This window comes from Rhinichthys klamathensis, unplaced genomic scaffold (genome assembly GCF_029890125.1).
Source record: "Rhinichthys klamathensis goyatoka isolate OS25496 unplaced genomic scaffold, OSU_Roscu_1.1 h1tg000177l_1, whole genome shotgun sequence".
Lineage (NCBI taxonomy): Eukaryota > Metazoa > Chordata > Actinopteri > Cypriniformes > Leuciscidae > Rhinichthys > Rhinichthys klamathensis.
In genome coordinates, this window is record NW_026606706.1 from 1652315 (window position 1) to 1672062 (window position 19748).

The 19748-nt window shown below is 39.1% G+C and overlaps 1 protein-coding gene across 2 annotated transcripts in view; it reads right to left on the bottom strand.

The window, feature by feature from the left end:
• The window catches only part of rnf17 (ring finger protein 17), a 107506-nt gene that overhangs the window by 57041 nt on the left and 30717 nt on the right, over positions 1 to 19748 (bottom strand). For both annotated transcript variants that reach the window (XM_056260672.1, XM_056260671.1), the window contains exons 11-13: positions 19641 to 19745; positions 19367 to 19525; positions 1472 to 1643 (exon numbers count right to left, since the gene is read on the bottom strand). In XM_056260672.1, coding sequence (XP_056116647.1) covers positions 1472 to 1643; positions 19367 to 19525; positions 19641 to 19745 — 436 coding nt within the window. The remainder of the gene's footprint in view (positions 1 to 1471; positions 1644 to 19366; positions 19526 to 19640; positions 19746 to 19748) is intronic.

Below are 19748 nucleotides of genomic sequence, written 5' to 3' on the forward strand. Positions count from 1 at the left end.
CCTATTACTTTTGGTTTGTACAGTGTAATTTACAGAATTATAAAAAAATATTATTATTTTTGCCACCTAAAAATTAAAGATGTTTTGTGTTGCGTCCGTGTACGCGTGTGTATTTCCCTCATATTAAATATAAAATGCATGTGTAGACTTATATTTTTCTAATGTCTGGACATCTACTGGACTTTATTAAGGGAGTAGGCTATGGATATATAAACAGAAGTGTCAATATATTGGTATTAAATGCACTTTCTGAGAATTTATATTTTAAGTTTTGGCTGCAAATTTCACGTCCATAACGCTGAATTGCCAAATTTTAAATAATTTATCCTCAACTAGTTTTGTGGTGTAGGTCTACGTATTTTATAATGTTAACTTCAAATAATACTAATAGCAATTTAAAGATGTGGTAGCATTGGTTCTGGACAGGAAGGATAACTCTGGGAGTTGGAAGGGTTGTGATCGCGATTCTGCCTTCTCACATCGCGATACTTTCGATTTTATATCGCGTATCGTTACAGCCCTAATGCATAGACAATTATGAGGCAGCCGTCAAATTTCGTGCCGCCTCCGCCTCTCGACAAAACTCGGACAGACAGTCACGTGCTCATATACACTTTTTCCACGTGCTCCACGGATCATAATCCGTGGGTCGAGCGGGCCAAGTAATAAAAACATTCCATTCAATCGAGGGTGGATGACAGATAAATCATTATAATGTGTTGAGTGTAATAAAGACACGGAACTCCCATCATGGTACCTAATGTACGGACGGTAACAAAGTTGCGCAGTTGAGGCTCGCGCAGTTATTTATAACATATTAATTATAGTTAAGAAACAATATATAGGCTACACACGACCAGAGTGCTGTTTTTCTGAATGCCATCACGATTGAAACCGAGATATTGATTTCATAACAGTTCAATTAACAAATAGTTAAAATTAAGTTACTTACATTTTTAGATGCAATGACTGTTTTTGTTCTGTTTCAGCAGCGAAAATAGTTCCAAACAACAGAACCATAGCGCATCTCACAGCAACACTCATCCATGATTCATTACTGAATGATTCAGCGTTTTGACCTAATCGCTTGAGTCAAAGATTCAATTACCCATTATTAAACCGCCTCATTCTGAATAAATCAGCCGTTTGAACGAATCGTTTGAATAATTGACTCAATGACTCGCTCATTAAGACGGTCTCCTGCCGCCACCTACTGGCGGATTAGTTTCAAAGTATCATTCTTTTCAACATTCTTTATTTGTATGTTCAAAAAATATTCAAAACAATCTCATAATCTCATTTAATACAGTTATAATTTTTCAATGTAAATTATTTAATTTGATTGGTAACTGCCTAGTGTCTTATTATTTTAATTGAATGTATATTACATTATTGCGGTTATCGCAACAGCCCTAATGACAACCTAATTTTTTTTAACAGTGCTTACACATACAGACCATTTAATTCTCACCTTGGGATTGAGAAGCCCTTGGAGAAGCCATAGTCCTCAAAGTAAACACATAGACGGGAGACTTCTAAAGCAAGGCATTTGGTCACACTCTGGAAACGCTCTTTCTGAAAGAGCTCAGTCACTGTTACTCTACACCACACATCCTCCTTCCAATAGACAAAGATCAGAGAGCCTGTGAACACACACACATACATCATATGCAAGTTTACTTGCATTCATTTGTTTTCATTTTATGAAGCTGTGTGTTGTTGACATTTGTCATCCATACAAATATATTAGTGCTGGGCAACGATTAAAAAATTTAATCGCGATTAATCGCATGATCTTCTTGCGATTAATCGCGATTAATCGCATTGTTACGCGCAAAATTAAATAATGAATTCTAAAGTAGTGTATTGCGCACTTTTGATTTAAATGTACTGCTACAAAAGTGCAATAACATGCGGTTTGCAAAAACTTTAAACAAATAAGGTGCTTTTATACCAGCAGTATTCCCTTTACACAGTATCAATAAAATATTTCTTGTAAATCTCAACTTAAACATTAATGTAATCAAATCAAATATTTAAACAAAGCTATTTGCCACTGCCAGGGCATTACCTTTTATCTAGCTTGTTAAAACGAGTCCTGTTTTCTTGTGTGTTTTTTTCTGAACAGGTATCTTGTATCAGGGAGCAGCAGAAACAGTCTATGTAGTCAAAGGGTCATGATCACTACTACAGATATAAGTCGACCAACGTTACTTCTCTGATAGCAGCTTAGGTTTGGTCATGGCATGCCATGGTTTCCCACGTAAGATTACATTAAACAGAGGTAAAGCCCAATTTATACTTCTGCGTCGAACTCACGCCGTAGCTGTGTAGCGCGCGTACCCTGACGTGCATCTCTCCAAAAATGTAACGTCAATTCTACGCGTACCGCAAGCGCTGTGATTGCTAGAACCGCTCCCCGGGTTTCACACTCTCCGTCTGCATGTGTAATTGCGCGTCAACGCGGACAACCGACGCAGATATATAAATGAAAACCAACGCGTAGTCTATAGCGTAGAGGCTCCGGCGTAAGTCCGACGCAGAAGTATAAATCAGCCTAGAGTGAGGTGAAGTGGTCGAGCACAGGTGCAGCGACAAGCGGGTGCGTTCCTGTGAAACTGTTGCGGTCATGCCCGCCTCACGCTCGCGCCCGCGCCCGCGCGTTGCCGAAGTTGAATTGTCTAACTTTTTTGTACACGACGCGCAGCACAAATCATTGGAAGAGAGACTGATCCTCGGCTCGCTGTTTGTGAGTTTCCAGAATCTAAATAGTTATCAGGATATCAACAGGAGGGAATTCACATGGCAGAGCATCCCCGCTAAACTAAACGCAGGCCTATCAGGTAAAGTTATGTATAATTTTAATTTAAGTTAAAAAGGCTACAGTTGCATAGCGGACAGAAGCCGTTGCCATGGCTACTATCCATAGAGCGCCTGTCATTCACTCGCGGAGCGCTGTCTCCCTTTCTGTTCACCTGAGAGAACCTGCCAAAGCCCCTCCACTGCTGGTTTGGGTGGGTTATTTGCTGGCTGACCAACATCCCACCCCTCCTGTGATCATGGTTTGACTGTAGGCCTATGTGTATTCAGAGCCAGTGAGCAACGGACTTTCAAAATAATAATAAAAAAAACTCTGCGTTAACGCCCGATAAAAAAATTGTCGGCATTAATTAATAAATGCGTTAACGCGATAATAACGCGTTAACTTGCCCAGCACTAAAATATATATATAAAAAAAATTATTCCATTTGCAAACATACATTAAGACAATGTTCATATCATAATAGGGCTTAATTTTTAAACAAACTGACAAAAACCCTCTCAGTTGGTGGCAAAAACTGTGCAACTACATACTTGACCATACCTTGCACATCGGTCAGAGCTGAGCGTGTGTTTTCATCAGCTGAAAACATTGTCAACAAAAAGCGCTCAGCATTTGCTGCAGATCAAGTTGACCGTCTGGTGTTTTTGACGAACAATATGTAGATGTGTAGTGAGTAGAAGTGAATTGTTTCTGAATGGCAGTTTGCTATTTTGAGTTCATGTGCTGATGCACTTACAGTTTTATGCACTATTGTAACCTGATTTGCCTTGCATGCAAATTAAAGAAATTTAATTTAATTTAAGAACAATGCTTTCAAAAGTTAATGCACTCTAAAAAGTGAATGTCACTTAAAAGATTTCAATAAAAGTTGCGATGCTTGATTTGGTTAATATTTGCTTATTGCCCTCGCTTAAGCCATCTCATGGGCATTGGAGACAATACAGTACTTTTTTCCTCTAACTTGAATATAATTAGAATTTTGCTAATATTTAAGAAAGAAATTAGAATTTTGCTTACCAGACATTTTGACAGCCTTATATCATAATGCCATAATATAGGACACAGTTATGATACTGGTAGCTGATTAAATACAGCCTTTCAGATGTGCTAAAATACACATAAAGTAACAGCTAAGACGAAGCTGCTGCATTGTTATTCAGATGCAGTCTAAACTAGGGATGCACCGAAATGAACGTCATGGCAACGTAAACATGGCAACACAAAGTACCTCACACGGGAAACACTTAAAGGAGTAGTCCACTTTAAAATGAAAATTAGCCCATGATTTACTCGCCCTCAAGCCATCCCAGGTGTATATGACTTTCTTCTTTCAGACGAATACAATCAGTTATTTTAATAAACACCCTGATGCTTCCGAGCTTTATAATGGCAGTGAATGGGAGCCCAAAATGTAGGCCTAAAACTTTATAAAGTAAAATAAATAGCTTCCGGCCAAACGAGCATAAAGATTCGACTTAAGTATAAAGCGCAACTTATTTGAGTAATGCGACTCACTGCTGATATTTACGCCATGACGCACTACGCTTCTTCGACGTCACAAGTTGCGTTAGTTGCGCTCTAGGCGTAAGAAGACTGTATGTTCGCTTGGCCGGAAGCTAGAATTGTACATTTTAGCATGTTAAATGTGAATATTTATCTTACACAAACTCATCACTTTGCTTCAGAAGATCTTTATTAACCCCCCGGAGCCGTGTGGAGCACTTTTATTATGGATAGATGCACTTTTTTGAGCTTCAATCTGATGGTTGCAATTCACTGCCATTATAAAGCTTGGAAGAGCCAGGACATTTTTGAATATAACTCCGATTATACTCTTTCTTCAAAGGTAGCATGTTTTTTTACAGTAACTGGGTGATGATGTCATAAGAGGGAGTAGCAACCCATATTCTGCTAGATTCGTACTGTTTGTGGCTTGACTATGGTGAATGACTGGGAGACTGAGGAGGTGGGAAACCATCAAATTCTTGATGGACCACAGCCCTACAATTTTGAACCAGTCAGGCGTGAGAGAGGGGATGAAATTGCGAGAAATCATGGCCCTCAAAGAGTTATCAATGCTTGGTGTGAGGAAAATGAGTGGAGGGTTGGCCAGGGGTGCTTCTCAATATCCCTCCTCGTCTCCTCGATCCTCCGTCCTCCATCCTATGACCCGGAAACCGATCGATCTCAGCCATCTTGAAGGACATCTCAATTCTCTAATTGCACCGCGAGGAGGCGAGGATCGAGGAGTGAGGAGGCTTCCAGAGGAGCTATGAGCGAGGATGCACAGTTGTATGCTTTGCGGAAGTGTTTTATCGACTAAACCTGACGCACGTATCAATTCTCCTCCCCCTTCACGTCGGTCACAATCATTTTAATTTATACTTTACCTTTGCAGTTTATATAAACCACACATCTCACATATTTCAACAGGGTATCTTGCTTTATTATTATTTATTACTAATTTCTTAAATAACCAAACTTCAACAACATAAGGGCAGATCCTTTGAGCGCAGCTGATGACGCAGTGAAGTGACGCTCGAGTGATCAAGTATTCCAAAGTATAAAAAAAACTTTCATTCGATTCCTCTGTTCTCATTTTTTCCTTCCTTGCAGCCTTCCCTCGCATCCTGCAGGGGTGGAGCCGAGACGCGAGGAAAGGAAGCGAGGAAAGGAAACGAGGATGCACAAATAAGAATTGAGAAGCACCCCCCGTGTCCTGGTGAGTAACTAGAGCTAGCCTAGGTTAGCCTGGTGCTAACCCGGATAACATTAGGGAACAAGCCAAAGTCTTTTCAAAATCTTGCCGTCATGTAGAATAGCAAGGAGGGACAACGACTGAAGACATTATTTACTTACATGGTGTTAGTAGTCCTAATCAGAGCTGTAGAGATGCACACACTGCACAGGCACAATGGCGCTTTTGCTGGCATCTGCTGACAGAACGCGATATTGCCTCTGCTAAAACGCAACTAATTAGCAATGCTCATTGTCAGAAAAAAAAAAAAAAAGAGATCGATGTCCCTATCGCTGGGTTTGACAGGTGTTTGTGTAGGCTATGCCACCCAATGGAATCAGCAGTGGAGAGTATGTGCTGCCGTGAGGTGAACGCGTTTTGGAGTTTAGCGGAGCAGCTCGACCCGCGACCAGCAAATCTGACGTGCCTCACGCAGCATCCTGGTTTTGACGCATGCTGCCTGAACCCATTTGTTTTGCGAATAGCTTACTCTCATTTCAGGCAGGATCACGGTCCTCTTGAAGCCAGCACACACGAGTATGTTTACAATTGAGTTATTTCATTCATCACTTCTGAATCTAAAAAACGTTTCTATATAACTGCTAGCCTTCTTGCCGTTAGACTAACGGTAACTCTAGGCTTGGAGTCCCTTTTATGACGTCACGCCCAGCCTAGTGGAAGGGAGGGGGAGTGTAAAAAGTACCAACTTTTCATATTATATTCAGCATTTTGGTATAAAAAAGCAAACATACAAAACAATGGTGGGCGGTTCTTATCTTTATGTTTAGTAAGCACATTGCATTATCTTCGTGAAAAATGTAACCTGCAATTTACACTTTAAGTGTCTGTTATTAAATTATCTAATTCAAAACGAAAACAAATATTCTCTGTTTAAGTAATCTGTATGAAAAGAGAGAGATGTCGGTCATTCTCATGGCAACTCATTATCTGCTAATGTGAACACACCTACTGAGAGCGCTTACTATTCAAACGCAAATGATCTGAGGCGATCCATGCAAACCTGTCAACGCCCACATCAATTTCTTGCGACCCTGTGATAATAGCGTAATAGTAATATAATCCTGGAAAAATTTACCTCAGAAGTGCTGGTTTCGGTTTCATTTCGAGGAGCAACAGATCCAGCTGAGGATTGTTCTAATCGCGATATAGTGTATGTAAACCGCAAAAAGACTGTTTAAATATGAATCGCTTGTCTATGTGTGAATGAACGGCACAGATGCGCGCCGTTTACTACAGGCTCTTACATTAGTAAACATGCTATTTTTACATGAACACATCTACTAGTTTAGCTTTTCCCAAACTATATTGATATACTGAGATGAGTAAAAATCGACTGAAATATGTTGAAATAAAATGTCTTTGTATAAGCAACGTATTAAACTGAAAATTAACATTTATATACCCTATATTAATATATCATAAAAACGATATGTTACAGACAAAATAGGAGTGTTTAGACAAGATTTTGTTGACTAGTTTTGGATAGATTATAAAGTTTTTACTGTAAAAATAGACTACTGCCACATCAAATAAGCCAATTTCTGCTCATATGTTAAATATATAGTATGGGATGTTTTGTCAAAAATAAACTAGGTATACTGAATTATCAACTAAGATGTTATTATAGTGTTTGTTCCAATGTATATTCAAACGAATGAATCCTTAACTTTGAAATGTGTATGATAAAATGTAGTGCTGCACGATTAATCATTAGGGGTGTAACGATATTCGAACCGAACCGAAAAACCGCGATACACCACCCACGATACGTATCGCGATACTATCATGTCGTACCGAACACGCCCCGCCCCCTGCTGCCCCGCCCAGCCCTGGCTCAATGGACCTCATGTCTTATGTGTACACAACGAATACAGCGCTGCAGCCCAACCACCATTAACACCCTATAATAGCAAGCTCCATGTTTTGTTACTTTCGATAATAAGCAAGATGTAGTCTTTGAAATTATGTCTATTTGATCACGGAATTCAAACAATAAATGCCGTTTTGGCGCTCTAAGATATGGCGTGACAGATCACTGTACTAGGCTCCCCGTTTAAAGCGGCAGCGCGGAGCGAGTAAACGCGATCATCTCTTCCTCAGTTACAGAATAAATATGAATGGACACCCAAAGGTATGTTGAAAGATACAGTATACTTACTGAAAGGCATCATAACTCGTGTAATCACTCAAATCAGTGTTTCAACAGCGGAAATACATCAATAAAACGCTTAGTTTTTCACATAGCTTTACATTTACCTCAGGCAAGTCATTCAGTGTCCACAGCTTGTTGGTTCACTAACTCTTTCACTAAATAAATGCACTATATTAGCCTATATATTATATTTTACTTAACCTGTTATGCTTGATTATTTAATGTATGTTTATAATATCTGTCATGAAAATAACAGCAACTGTGTAAATTATTATATTTCAATAACAAATTAGAGTAAAAACATATGTTAATGCAAAAACTGCCTTATGTGCAGTTTACATGTTTTCATACAATTTGTTATTTGAGTGTTGATTATTATTATTATATCTAAAAATAAATATCAACTGAATTTAGGCTAAAAGTCTAGGCTCTGTTGTTAAGCTTTAATGTTATAGTAATGTGCAAGTAAGGGCTCCTATATAGTTTACAGCATTAGCAGATCATTTTTTTATCCTTGCGAAACGTTTACTTGTAATTGAATTAATTTAAAGACAAGGACACAATTTGTTCATTAAAGCACTGTTTAATAAAAAAAAAAAGCAATTTTAGCTTTCTCTGAATTTTTTATTTGATTTGATTTTTGAAAAACTTTGATTTTATGAAATAAATGCATGTGTGGACATGACAACCCATTCTCTCAGAGCTGTTTGCCCATTTTCTACACCGCTAATAAAAGAAGACCAGAAGACCCATTCTCTCAGAGCTGTTTGCCCATTTTCTACACCGCTAATAAAAGAAGACCAGAAGACCCATTCTCTCAGAGCTGTTTGCCCATTTTCTACACCGCTAATAAAAGAAGACCAGAAGACCCATTCTCTCAGAGCTGTTTGCCCATTTTCCGCTAATAAAATTCAGGTGTGCAGCGCGCAGAACAGGTGAAGGAGCAGCAATTGGCGAACAAAAGCTTATTTGATGTGGCAGTAACACAGTGTTACACTGCCACATCAAATAAAATTGACAGAATCTGAGATCTGAGAATTAGTTTCATATAAAAAGTAACCTCCTCTGTCTAGTCTGTCACTGTAAATAAAATTCAGGTGTGCAGCGCGCAGAACAGGTGAAGATGATGCCGAGAAGACGGACACCGAACTGGTGACCAGAAAAAAATCTACCTCTGTTATATGGCGATGTTTTGGTTATAAGATAACCGACACTGATGGCTTTCAGTGTTATGTGTTATGTTACAATGTCACATAACGTTACATTTACCTCAGGAAAGCCATTTGATAGCACGTTAGTTGCCTAGACAGTTTCAATTTAGGCAGTGTCAAGTGTGGCGCGTATGGTCACGCCGTGACTTTTTCAGGTGTGCAGCGCACATGTGAAGATGATGCCGAGAAGACGGACACCGAACTGGTGACCAGAAAAAAAAATATCTGCCTGTTATATGGCGATATTTTAGTTATAAGATAACCGACACTGAGCAGAGAGAGCAGGGCTGCCAACTCTCACTCATTCAGCGTGAGACAAACGCAATTGACACTTTTCACACACTCTCACGCCACACATCCATTTTCTCACTCAGAGAAAAATTGTGAAGCAAAGAGGACACTGACAGTGACAGACTAGACAGAGCAGGTTACTTTTGATATGAAACTAATTCTCAGCTCTCAGATTCTGTCTGAGTGTATTAGGAAATTCAAACAATAGCGTTTTGGCGCTTGTAAATGTCATGTGACAGATCGTGGTCGTGAACCAAACATCTCTTCTTTACTAGTAATAGTAAATAAACACAAATGGACAATAGGTGTGTTGAAAGATACAGTACAACTTACCGAAATGTTTGTGCCTTATACATAATATCGATCAATTAGTGTTTTTCAACCGCGGAAAGAGGTCAATAAAACAGCTGGAGAACAATGTCACATAACGTTACATTTACCTAAGTATTTTGTATTTTGCTAAATATGTGAACTATATTAAATATTTATATTTTTACTTGTATCATTAAAATATTGTAACGTTGTTATTATAGCCTAGTAAAAACCACATATTTAATTTGAGTATAAATTAAACCTTAACCTTTAATAATAATACCAGCTGACAGGGTCTCTGTATGTTTACAGCATTAGGTGAGATTTATTTTTCTTGAGAAAAAATAACATGTATCTACTGTACATAATATTTATCCAAATGAACCGATATTGAATCAAGATAGGAATCAAATCAGAAGATTTGAATTGAAATCGTGAAATTTGTGTCAAGCAATAATAAAAACAGTAGTCTACCAAGCATTGTACCATGTAAACATTGTAACATGTTGTCACTAAACTTAAATTTCTGTTTAGTTACCAAATGTTTTGATAATCACAATACACTTACACCAAAAATGATCCACAGACTGAGTTTAGACAAAGCATGTTACATCCTGCTTAAATGTCCCTGTGTCTGGACAGAATGTTCAAAATATCTTATTTTCATGAGCATACAAATGTTCTTATTTATTGTTCTATTTATTTTATACTATTGCACTATTGAGACAATAACAAGTTTGGAGTAATGCAAAGATGTCATCATTTCATTTTGTAAAAAATATTATTTTAATTTGAAAACACTGTGCATTTAGTTGTTGTTGCTAGTTTGAGTTGAGAAATACACATTTCAGCATTATCACTAATCTGTGTGTGCATTTTCCTTGAGAACCAAGCAAGTTGGCTCATGAAACCATGTGTTTATTATATCTCAATTGCAATATTGACCTCAATAATCGCAATATGAAATTTTCCCCAAATCGTGCAGCCCTAATAAAATGTATGCTTTTTACAAAGAAAGATTACACTTGAAATATTGTTAAACTTGTAATTGTTGTTGATTTACATGTGTAAACTTTTTAATAAAATAGCATAAAAATATATTTACAAGGTAGATGTAAACAAAATTTTAGTAGGTATAAGCCTTCTCATTAAAATTATTTTTTATTGTGTTTTATTAGTGACAAATTTGGGGAGAGAATAAATATTCCAAAACTTTTTTTAAATACAGTATTAGAATTAACTGCACAATTACTAGAAATGTTTACCTTGGATATTATACAATTTGCATGCAAACAAAATTTGTGGAAAAAGACAAGATGTTTCCAACTCTAACTTTGAACCAATTCTGTAGAATGGCCCATAAAGCCTATTTGAACAGGATTTGTTACCAGGTATGACTGTGTACGCAAAATGTGATTCAAAATGACTTATTTATATTTGGATTATATTGTTAACTATATTCTAAATATATTTCTTTTGTCCTCACATTCTTTCTTGTGGTTCCCTCTCAGTGACACACCTGACTGAAAGGCTCATTACACAGCTCATTATGCGGGTCATTGTCTTATCAGGTGTGAATCAGATAATTATTCATGATTATTCACGGCCTCACGCATATTGCCTTTCTAAACCAAAAGTGTCTTACTTTTGTTTTATGTGAATGATTAGGCAGGATGATTTTCACATCACTTTGAAGGAAAAACTCAAGGCGACAACATCCATTAATCAAAAGTCTTGTGGACACTAGGGGTGACCCCGAATACTCGAAGATTCGATGCTTCGATAGGAGGAGCCTGATTCGACTACCAATCTCACGGTCGAATCTTCGCAGATGTGTTATTAAACGAGGATTATGTCATTTTGGCTATATGAGTGTGCTCAATGTCTGATTTCACATAGAACTACTGGTTTTCTGTCAATACGTAGCCTATTATGATAATGTTGTCAATAAAAATGTGCAAAGAAAGAAGCTTTTAATAAATATTTTTTTACGTGCGTGCAGCGTGAATAAATCCAAACACCCCGTGACAGATTTAAGTTTCACTTTCGATCCGTGACCGACAGAGGAGCGTCTTGTCGGCAGGGATTTAAATCTTTAAAAATGTCTGGGATAAGAAAATCTAAAGATGCACACCATCAGAAAGGATATTCTCCAAGGCTGGATTTAGCATCAGGAAAACCATGATCGCACTTCTGTCGGCCAACGTTAACAGGTTGGTTTTCCTCGGGACATTCTAAAACGCTTAAAGCTATGGTATACGATTTTGAAAATCGGTCAAGAAAGCCTGAATTTTTTAAAAACTCATCCCACCCCTCCACACACACACCCCTCCCCTCTGTGCTACCTGATCCCTCCCACCGGGAAACGAACTGAACTACGTCACTCAGTCAAGCTGTGATCACCGGTAGTAAACATCGGAACTGAGATGTAATGTCAGTTCATGTAATGTTCAATCTAATGACCTCGCTAATGACACATATGTAAAATTGCCTTTAGACACTTGAACTTAGTTGCTTCATCAACAATTCAATGTCACGTTTGAGTTCACGTCAACGCAAGATTAGCAACACATGAAATGTTCTAAACTCCCCACCACCATTAGTATAATACTACTAGTATTGCTAAGGTTTTCAGTAATTGTTATTGCAGCACACAGCGCATCTTGTTCAAATTTCGATCGGCTCGAACAGAAACCCGCTAACTTAGGCCAACTGAAATATATTCAAGGACTTCAAGAAATATAATAACTTTGACCCGTGATAGGCGATGCTAAACGGCTAACATTCCAATGCCGACCGGCAGCATGAGCAAGTTGTCAAACTGATAAAAAGCTATTTTTGTAACACGTCCATAAAAGTATAAATAAATGTTTACCTGCTCAACAAAAAGTCAGCCGTGTCAGCGTCGGTTTTTAGTCCCAGATCTTCCTGAAGCTTCCTCCAACGGTCAATGGTGGACCCTATATTTATCCTACTCAAAGTTCGGCGTTCTTCACATTTTTTTTTTAATCTCTGCTCGTTCCTCTAATGACTTTCTCTTTCGTCCTTACTTTACTGTAGGGGCAAGCAGGGGACGCTTGCTGCTGTCTTTTTTTTTTATCCATTGCTGATATGCTACTTAGCTAGCTACCACTGTCAGCTGCTTGCTCGCGCAATTTCATGACGCACACTCTAAAAAATGCTGGGTTGTTTCAACCCAAATTTGGGTCAAATATGGACAAACCCAAATGTTGGGTTAAAAATGTAATTAAAAAAATTCCAGTTGAAAGTGAAAGTTGAAGTTGGGTTAACATTTTAAATTACATTTTTAACCCAACAATTGGGTTTGTCCATATTTGACCCAAATTTGGGTTAAAACAACCCAGCATTGTTTAGAGTGCAGGAGGGGTGCGGTGGGGTGGAGACGCGAGCGCCAGGCGGAGTTTCAGTGGAGCTGGTGATTGGATGAGAGCAGTTGACCAATGTAAGCTGTCCGGCCGGACAGCTTACACTGGTCAACTTCTCTGCGGCTGTACAGCCAATAGAGTGAATGGATTTTTTTCATTCTTTTTTCTATTCATATTGTTAGGATTGTACTATATAACCATAACCAGCATCTAAACGAGGATATTAATAATGAACAATCTTTGAAATCGTATACCCTAGCTTTAACGTGAAAAAAGCTTGTAAAACGCTTAAATGGCACTTTTACGTGCTTAATGTATGTACACAGTAGGCTACACACCTTAAGAAACCATTCTATGTGCAGATAAGCAGATGAACCCAGAATATGAACGCAAAAAGTCACGTAAAGCTTTTTCTTTAACGGTTTTCTATGGGAGGAAAATGCTTAACGTAGCCTATAATAAAACGCGTTGCGTTCATATTCTGGGCTCATCTGCTTTTCTGTAGGCTATATAGTATGCTTTATTAATAAGGTGTGTACAGAATTTGATCTTTTAATATAACAGTTTCAGGACAAAGCCGTTAAGCGTTTTTCACGTTAAGCGTTTTAGAATGTATTTTATCCGCGCACACAATTTGAAAAGACTCAAACGGACACAGGCCGAGTGAAAGACTGGATTTTGTTTTTTCGATCAGGTATGGGTACAAGTGATTTCAAAACATTTCAGCCGGTTCTAATTTGATTTTTGGATACTGTGAACACGTTTAGCTAAAAAGACTGCCGCTCCAGTTTAGCGTTTATTGTTGTTTCAGCAGTTAAAAAGACAAAGTTGACAATCCTGGCCATACTTTCGTTATTTTAATAATTTCTTTATTTTTATTTTATTAATTGATCACTCAGGGTGATCTAATTTAGCTATTTGTGACTTGTGTTTTGAATATTTGTTCCCCTGCACTTTAGGCATTTTGCACACGTTCTGCTTCTTGTGACTTGATTCTGAATTATTTCGTTTTGTATTTTTATTTATTATAAATGTAGCCTATATTGTGTTCTTAATTGTTGATTATTTTTCAGTGCATCGATGTTAAGGGTAGGCCTACTTAGAGTATGCTCGTACAGGCAATTCAGCCGATTTAATTTGATTTGCATGTGAAATGCAAATCCTATCTGCAGTGTGGCCTTTCTGCAGTTATTTATGTTATTTCTTAGTTTTATTGATCCAAAATGTTTTTATACATTACATCTTTGTGTGATATTCTGTACATTGCGGCTTTAAAATGTTAAAGCCCCGCCCCCTCTCCAACACCACACACATGATTCGACTATTAGTCGACTATAGGCAGGACTTGACGAATCTGATTCGACAATGAAAATCCTTAAGCTGCGTTCACACTACACGCGACCAAGCGACAAGATACCATTCATTTTCAATGGTGAGCGGGCGACTTCCGGCGACACGTGCGGTTGCGACCGTTGGCGACTGGATGGGACGTGTCTGACGACGCGACAAAGTTGAGATCTGTTTAACTTTATGCAAATGCAGAGCGACTTTCGGGAGCGACAACCAATAGGAGTGAAGTCAGTGGAGCACGTCACTCTTCAGTGCTGAGTCTGACCGAGGCAAGTTGAACGAGAAGGTAATTTTAGCAGTCAGAAACTGTCCTATTATTTATGATATATCTCCGTATACATACAGTGGTATTCACCGTACTGACTCCGTGCCTGAATGGTTTCGGGAACCCAGATAGACCGGTATTTGCCCGTTTTCTGCAGTTAAATAGCCGCGATGGCAAAGAGCACTCACTGTTTCTCATTCATCTTTAATATTATGCATTTTATGTACTGATTCCATTTATATTTAGACTTTTCCTTCCAAAATATTTGTTTGTATTGGCAAGAAAACGTATTTGTTGTCTAACAGAGTAACATCCGTGAATGTCACTGACAAACATTACTAGGCAATAGGGGAGGAGCCGAACCCGAATACGGTATTCGGAAAGGCACAAATAACGTGTTTTTTATGAATACTTATTTCGAACAAATACTTTAAAAAATATTTGTATTCGGGAACAAGAAAACCGTTATATCAAAAAGCTGTGTTTCCTCACGAGACCGCAGTCAGTGCATGCCCGGATGAGTGAGTGACTGACGTTCAGAAAGAGGTGACTGACGGCTGCTCCACACAGCAACAGAGGGGGCTCGGCTGAGCGGAAAAAAAACTTAACTGCGTCACTAACTATTTTTGTATTACTGGGTTCCGGAGGCAGTTTATAACTTTCGGGAAGCTGAGTTTGATGAGGAGATTATTCCATTACGCTGCATTATTTACGTCTGCAGTCGCGTGCTCTCATGTTCGCTCTGTTTACGTAGCTCTGTTAGCTCGGTAATATAGACAATAGGCTGTTGACAGAGTAACGTTAACGTTCGGTTAAAATTTAAAAAGGTTTAAAAAAAATGCTCGTGTAACTTAGTTGTGTCGAATTGTATGCACTTGTGGGAGTTATATGGTACGTTAAGTTACTCTGTCTTTTGCAGACAGCAAGATGTAGGCTAGTTAACCTTAGCATAGCTTCCCGTCACATTTATTAACTTAGCTGAAACATGGATTTGGTCAACCAAATAGAAAATAGTGTGGCTGCTGCTGAGCCATCTCTTGGTCCTCCACCAGCCAAAAAAACTTGCTCAAGTTCTGTGTGGAAGCATTTTACAGTCAGTGCTGCAGATAAAACTAAAGTGATATGTAATGTGTGCAAAAGTCAAATCAGCAGAGGCAGAGAAATCAAACATCTGTCAACATCTGCTATGCATAATCACATGCACTTAAAGCATCCTCTCCTGGTACTGTCTGCCAACCCCCCCACAAGCACCAAATCATCATCACAGCCATGTTCTGCCCCTGCAAGTCAGTTTCAATCACCTATATTAGCTGCATTTAATGCAAAACAGGCTTATCCACCCAACCACCCCACTGCAAAGCAAATAACAAACACAGTGGGAGAAATGATTTGCCTTGACCTGATGCCCTACTCAGTAGTGGAGAATAAAGGTTTTCGCAAGCTTCTCAATGTGGTTGCACCTCGATACCAACTACCATCTCGTTGGCATTTCTCTCGCACAGTTATACCACAACTTTACCAAGATGCGAAAACAAAAGTAAAAGAAACTCTCTCAAAAATTGAAGGGAAATTTGTGCACTGCACGTCTGACATCTGGACGAGCAAATTTTCCACAAATGCATATCTTTCTCTCACTGGCCACTGGATAGAATGCAAACAGAGTCCACAAGGAATAGATGAACATAAACATGTGACAGCACTTCTCAAGATGGAGGTTCTTAATGAAGATCACACAGCAGCCAACATTCTACATCACCTCCAGGCCGTTGTGAAACAATGGCAAGATGATGTTGGAGTGAAATTTTCTGTTGAGTATTTTGTCACAGATAATGCCACTAACATGGTTAAGGCAATGGCTGATGGTAACTATGTGCACATTAGGTGTATGGCTCACAATTTACACCTAGTGGTAACAGCTGCTCTAAAGGAGTGCCGGGGAGTGACCAATGTGATATTGATTGCTCGCAAGATCACTGGGTTTGTACACAGATCAAACAAAGCTGTGAACAAACTTCACAAAATCCAGGAAGAGCTTGGCCTTCCCAAGAACACTTTGGTGCATGATGTGTCAACCAGGTGGAATTCCTTCTTCCACATGCTCCAGCGGCTGTTGGAGCAGAGACGACCACTGACTACCATGTGTGCAGAGATGGATCTGGGAGGAGTAATGTCACACCATCAATGGGAACTAGTGCAGGCCATTGTGAAAATACTACAACCATTTGAGGAGGCAACACGCACTGTGTGTGAGGATGTGGCTTCTCTGTCTTCTGTTATCCCTTGTGTGCAGGCTCTCAAGACTGCATTAACAAACTTAAAGGTGGATGCGGATGTACTGGCTCTTCCAGAGGCAATTAAAATGGTGACCACATTGCAGTCTCAGTTGGCTCAGCGCTTCCAGGCTGTCTTTGATGACTCCTCAGGTCATTACTTTAAAGCCACCCTACTGGATCCCTGATTTAAGAGCTTGCCCATGTCACTACTTAGTACATCAGAGTTTGACAGGCTCAAGGCAGAAGTGGCTGCAGAGGTGGATGCAGAACTCCAAGCGGATGCTGTTTCTGGGGTACCTGAAGCTGCCAGTTCATCCTCAGTTGAGAGTGAGACCAGTGGGCAAAAAAGCCTCTTTTGGGGGGCAATGCACAATCTTGCTAAATCAAAAGCCAAATCTGCCTCATCTGGTGCTATGACCTCCCTCAAGATAGTTGAGAGCTACTTAGCTGAGGACAGCACTGAATCACTGACCTCAGATCCTGCAGTGGCCTTCTGGTCAAAAATGATGCAGCCACAGTCAGCCCTAGCTCATGTGGCAATGGAATATCTCACCTGCCCCCCAACAAGTGTCTCCTCTGAGAGGATCTTTAGCACAGCAGGAGATATTGTATCCCCACATCGCTCCAGACTGCTCCCCTCACATGTGGAGGAGCTTGTGTTCACAAAATACAACATGGAGAAATTTAACAGAGTATGTTGGCAGAAGATATCTTCTTCCAAGTGAAAAATGGTTAAGTTATGGTTAACATAATTTTTTTTTTTTACATTAAAAAAACAAAAAAAAAACATTTGTGTCTGTTTTTTGGCACACAGTTGACAATAGCAGGGCTTTATCTTTTAGTTTATAAGAGTATTATATAGAATACAACTTTTGTTCTGCCAGATCTCCCAGTCAGGGGTTGATAAAGTTTAGTTCTTGGAATTCTGTGCTTAGAAAGAAGTTCTTTCAGAAGAACAGTTCTTTGAAGCATTATTTGTTTTTATTCTGTCTGTTCAGCGTCCTCCAACAAGGACGGGTGGTGGTGGGGTTCATAATGTTCACAATTGTATTTTATTAGTTGTTGGTTTAACCATCAGTGTTTCCGCTACATTCATTCTGCCGTGGCGGGCCGCCACACCTAAAATCATCCCGCCATGGCTGCAGCTTCTCGGTCCGATATTGTTTGTGTTATTGTTAAGCCCCACTAAAGGCAAACAAAACATTGTAAAGCACCATAAAGTTTTCACACTATATTCCAAGACTTCTAAAGTCATTCAATAGCATAATGTGAGGTAAAAATGTATATTTAAGTCGTTAAGTTAAAGTTAATGGAAACTCATCTCTCCTCAGTCATTCTCCATTCAGGATTCAAACAGCACGTCACGTTCGGTTACGACAGTAACACATAGTAACACGACGACACTCTCTTCAAGATCAATGTTCCCTTTATACTATATTTGTAGATAAAGGTCTATAGTTTGCATAAAATTACTTTATCTTGCTGGAGTTTATAGCGCTTTCTAAATCACATTCCTTTCTCCCGGGTGTCTGTTACTACAGCACTAGAGTAGAGAGCACTATGAATTGTTCTTCATGCGCACTGTAAGTTAACTGAAATTTAAAACTGTTAAAAGAAAAGGCTTAATAAACTGTTGCATAGATATAATATATTAAGCAGATATAATCTCTTCGCTTTGTGCTTTGAACCTTTCAATGCGAAGCGCTGCACGCTGTGACTTCGCAAGTGCATCATTCTGCGCACGCGATGCGCATAATCGCTTTGCCGCTCTTATTGGCGCCTTTCATGTTATAATACTTAGGGGAGGTTTAAACACCTGGGATAAGGGGGCGTGGCCAATGGGAATATCACTCATGGGCCACGCCCCTCCCCCTGGCGAAATGGGCCTGCCACCACGGCTGGAAAAAATCCTAGAGGAAACACTGCCCATGGATGAGGTAATGGCTGTTATGTTATTTTCTTTTCAATGACGTTCCTTGTTACATGTTCATTGCTGGATTTATGGAAAAACATCAACCAATATTGCATATCCATAATTATTATAATGGATATTATTAAAGAACACTATAACATAAATTAGAAGTGTAACGCAAAAAAAATAGATTTTTACGCCCATTTAGAATTTTACTCGAATACAAATATAAATACAAATACTTTTCCCCCCTCAACAAATACAAATACAGATACAAATACCGGCTGCTTTGCACACCCCTACTAGGCAACCAGTAGTCGGAACGCCCTCCAGCGCAGCCACTGGCGACCTGCAGCGACAAAGTCGCTTGTAGTGTGAACTCAGCTTTAGTCGGGGCCACTAACCAGACATTCAGTAACCAGAGCTGAATGTCTTTTCCCATGTAACGCATCAGCCATGGTCAGAGAAAGTATTTTAACATAAAACCTTCTGAAAACAATTTTAAAATGCACATTTTAAACCGTGAATCCAAATATTGTAGCAGAAAAATTATGACTAATTATGAAGTAAGCACTGTGTAATCAATACTAAAAAAAAACCATCATTAACATTAAAGGATTACATGCACATACCCGTCTTGATTTCATCACTGCACGTGAAGTGGCTATTCTCTCCTGAGCAGAAATCGTTGATCTTTTTGGCCAACTTTTGACCTGCCTTGTGTTCGAGCAAATAGCGTACGTAGAAATGTCCAGGGTTCACAATGTGTGTTGCCAGTGCATAGTGCACCACTACAGAAGAAAAAACAAACAAACACACGGTTGGCACAAAATGCACTTCAATAACACAAGGAAAAAGAGAGTTGTCTTGTTTTTCATTCTTCTGATTAACCAACATGGCACATACTTTTAGGTTGTAGAGTTGAGGACTTTTCAAGATGCTGCCTGCGATGTTTTTTAAGTGCTCTGTTCCGTTCATTGCACCTTGGTTCAGCAACCGGGTAACTGCGTGCTA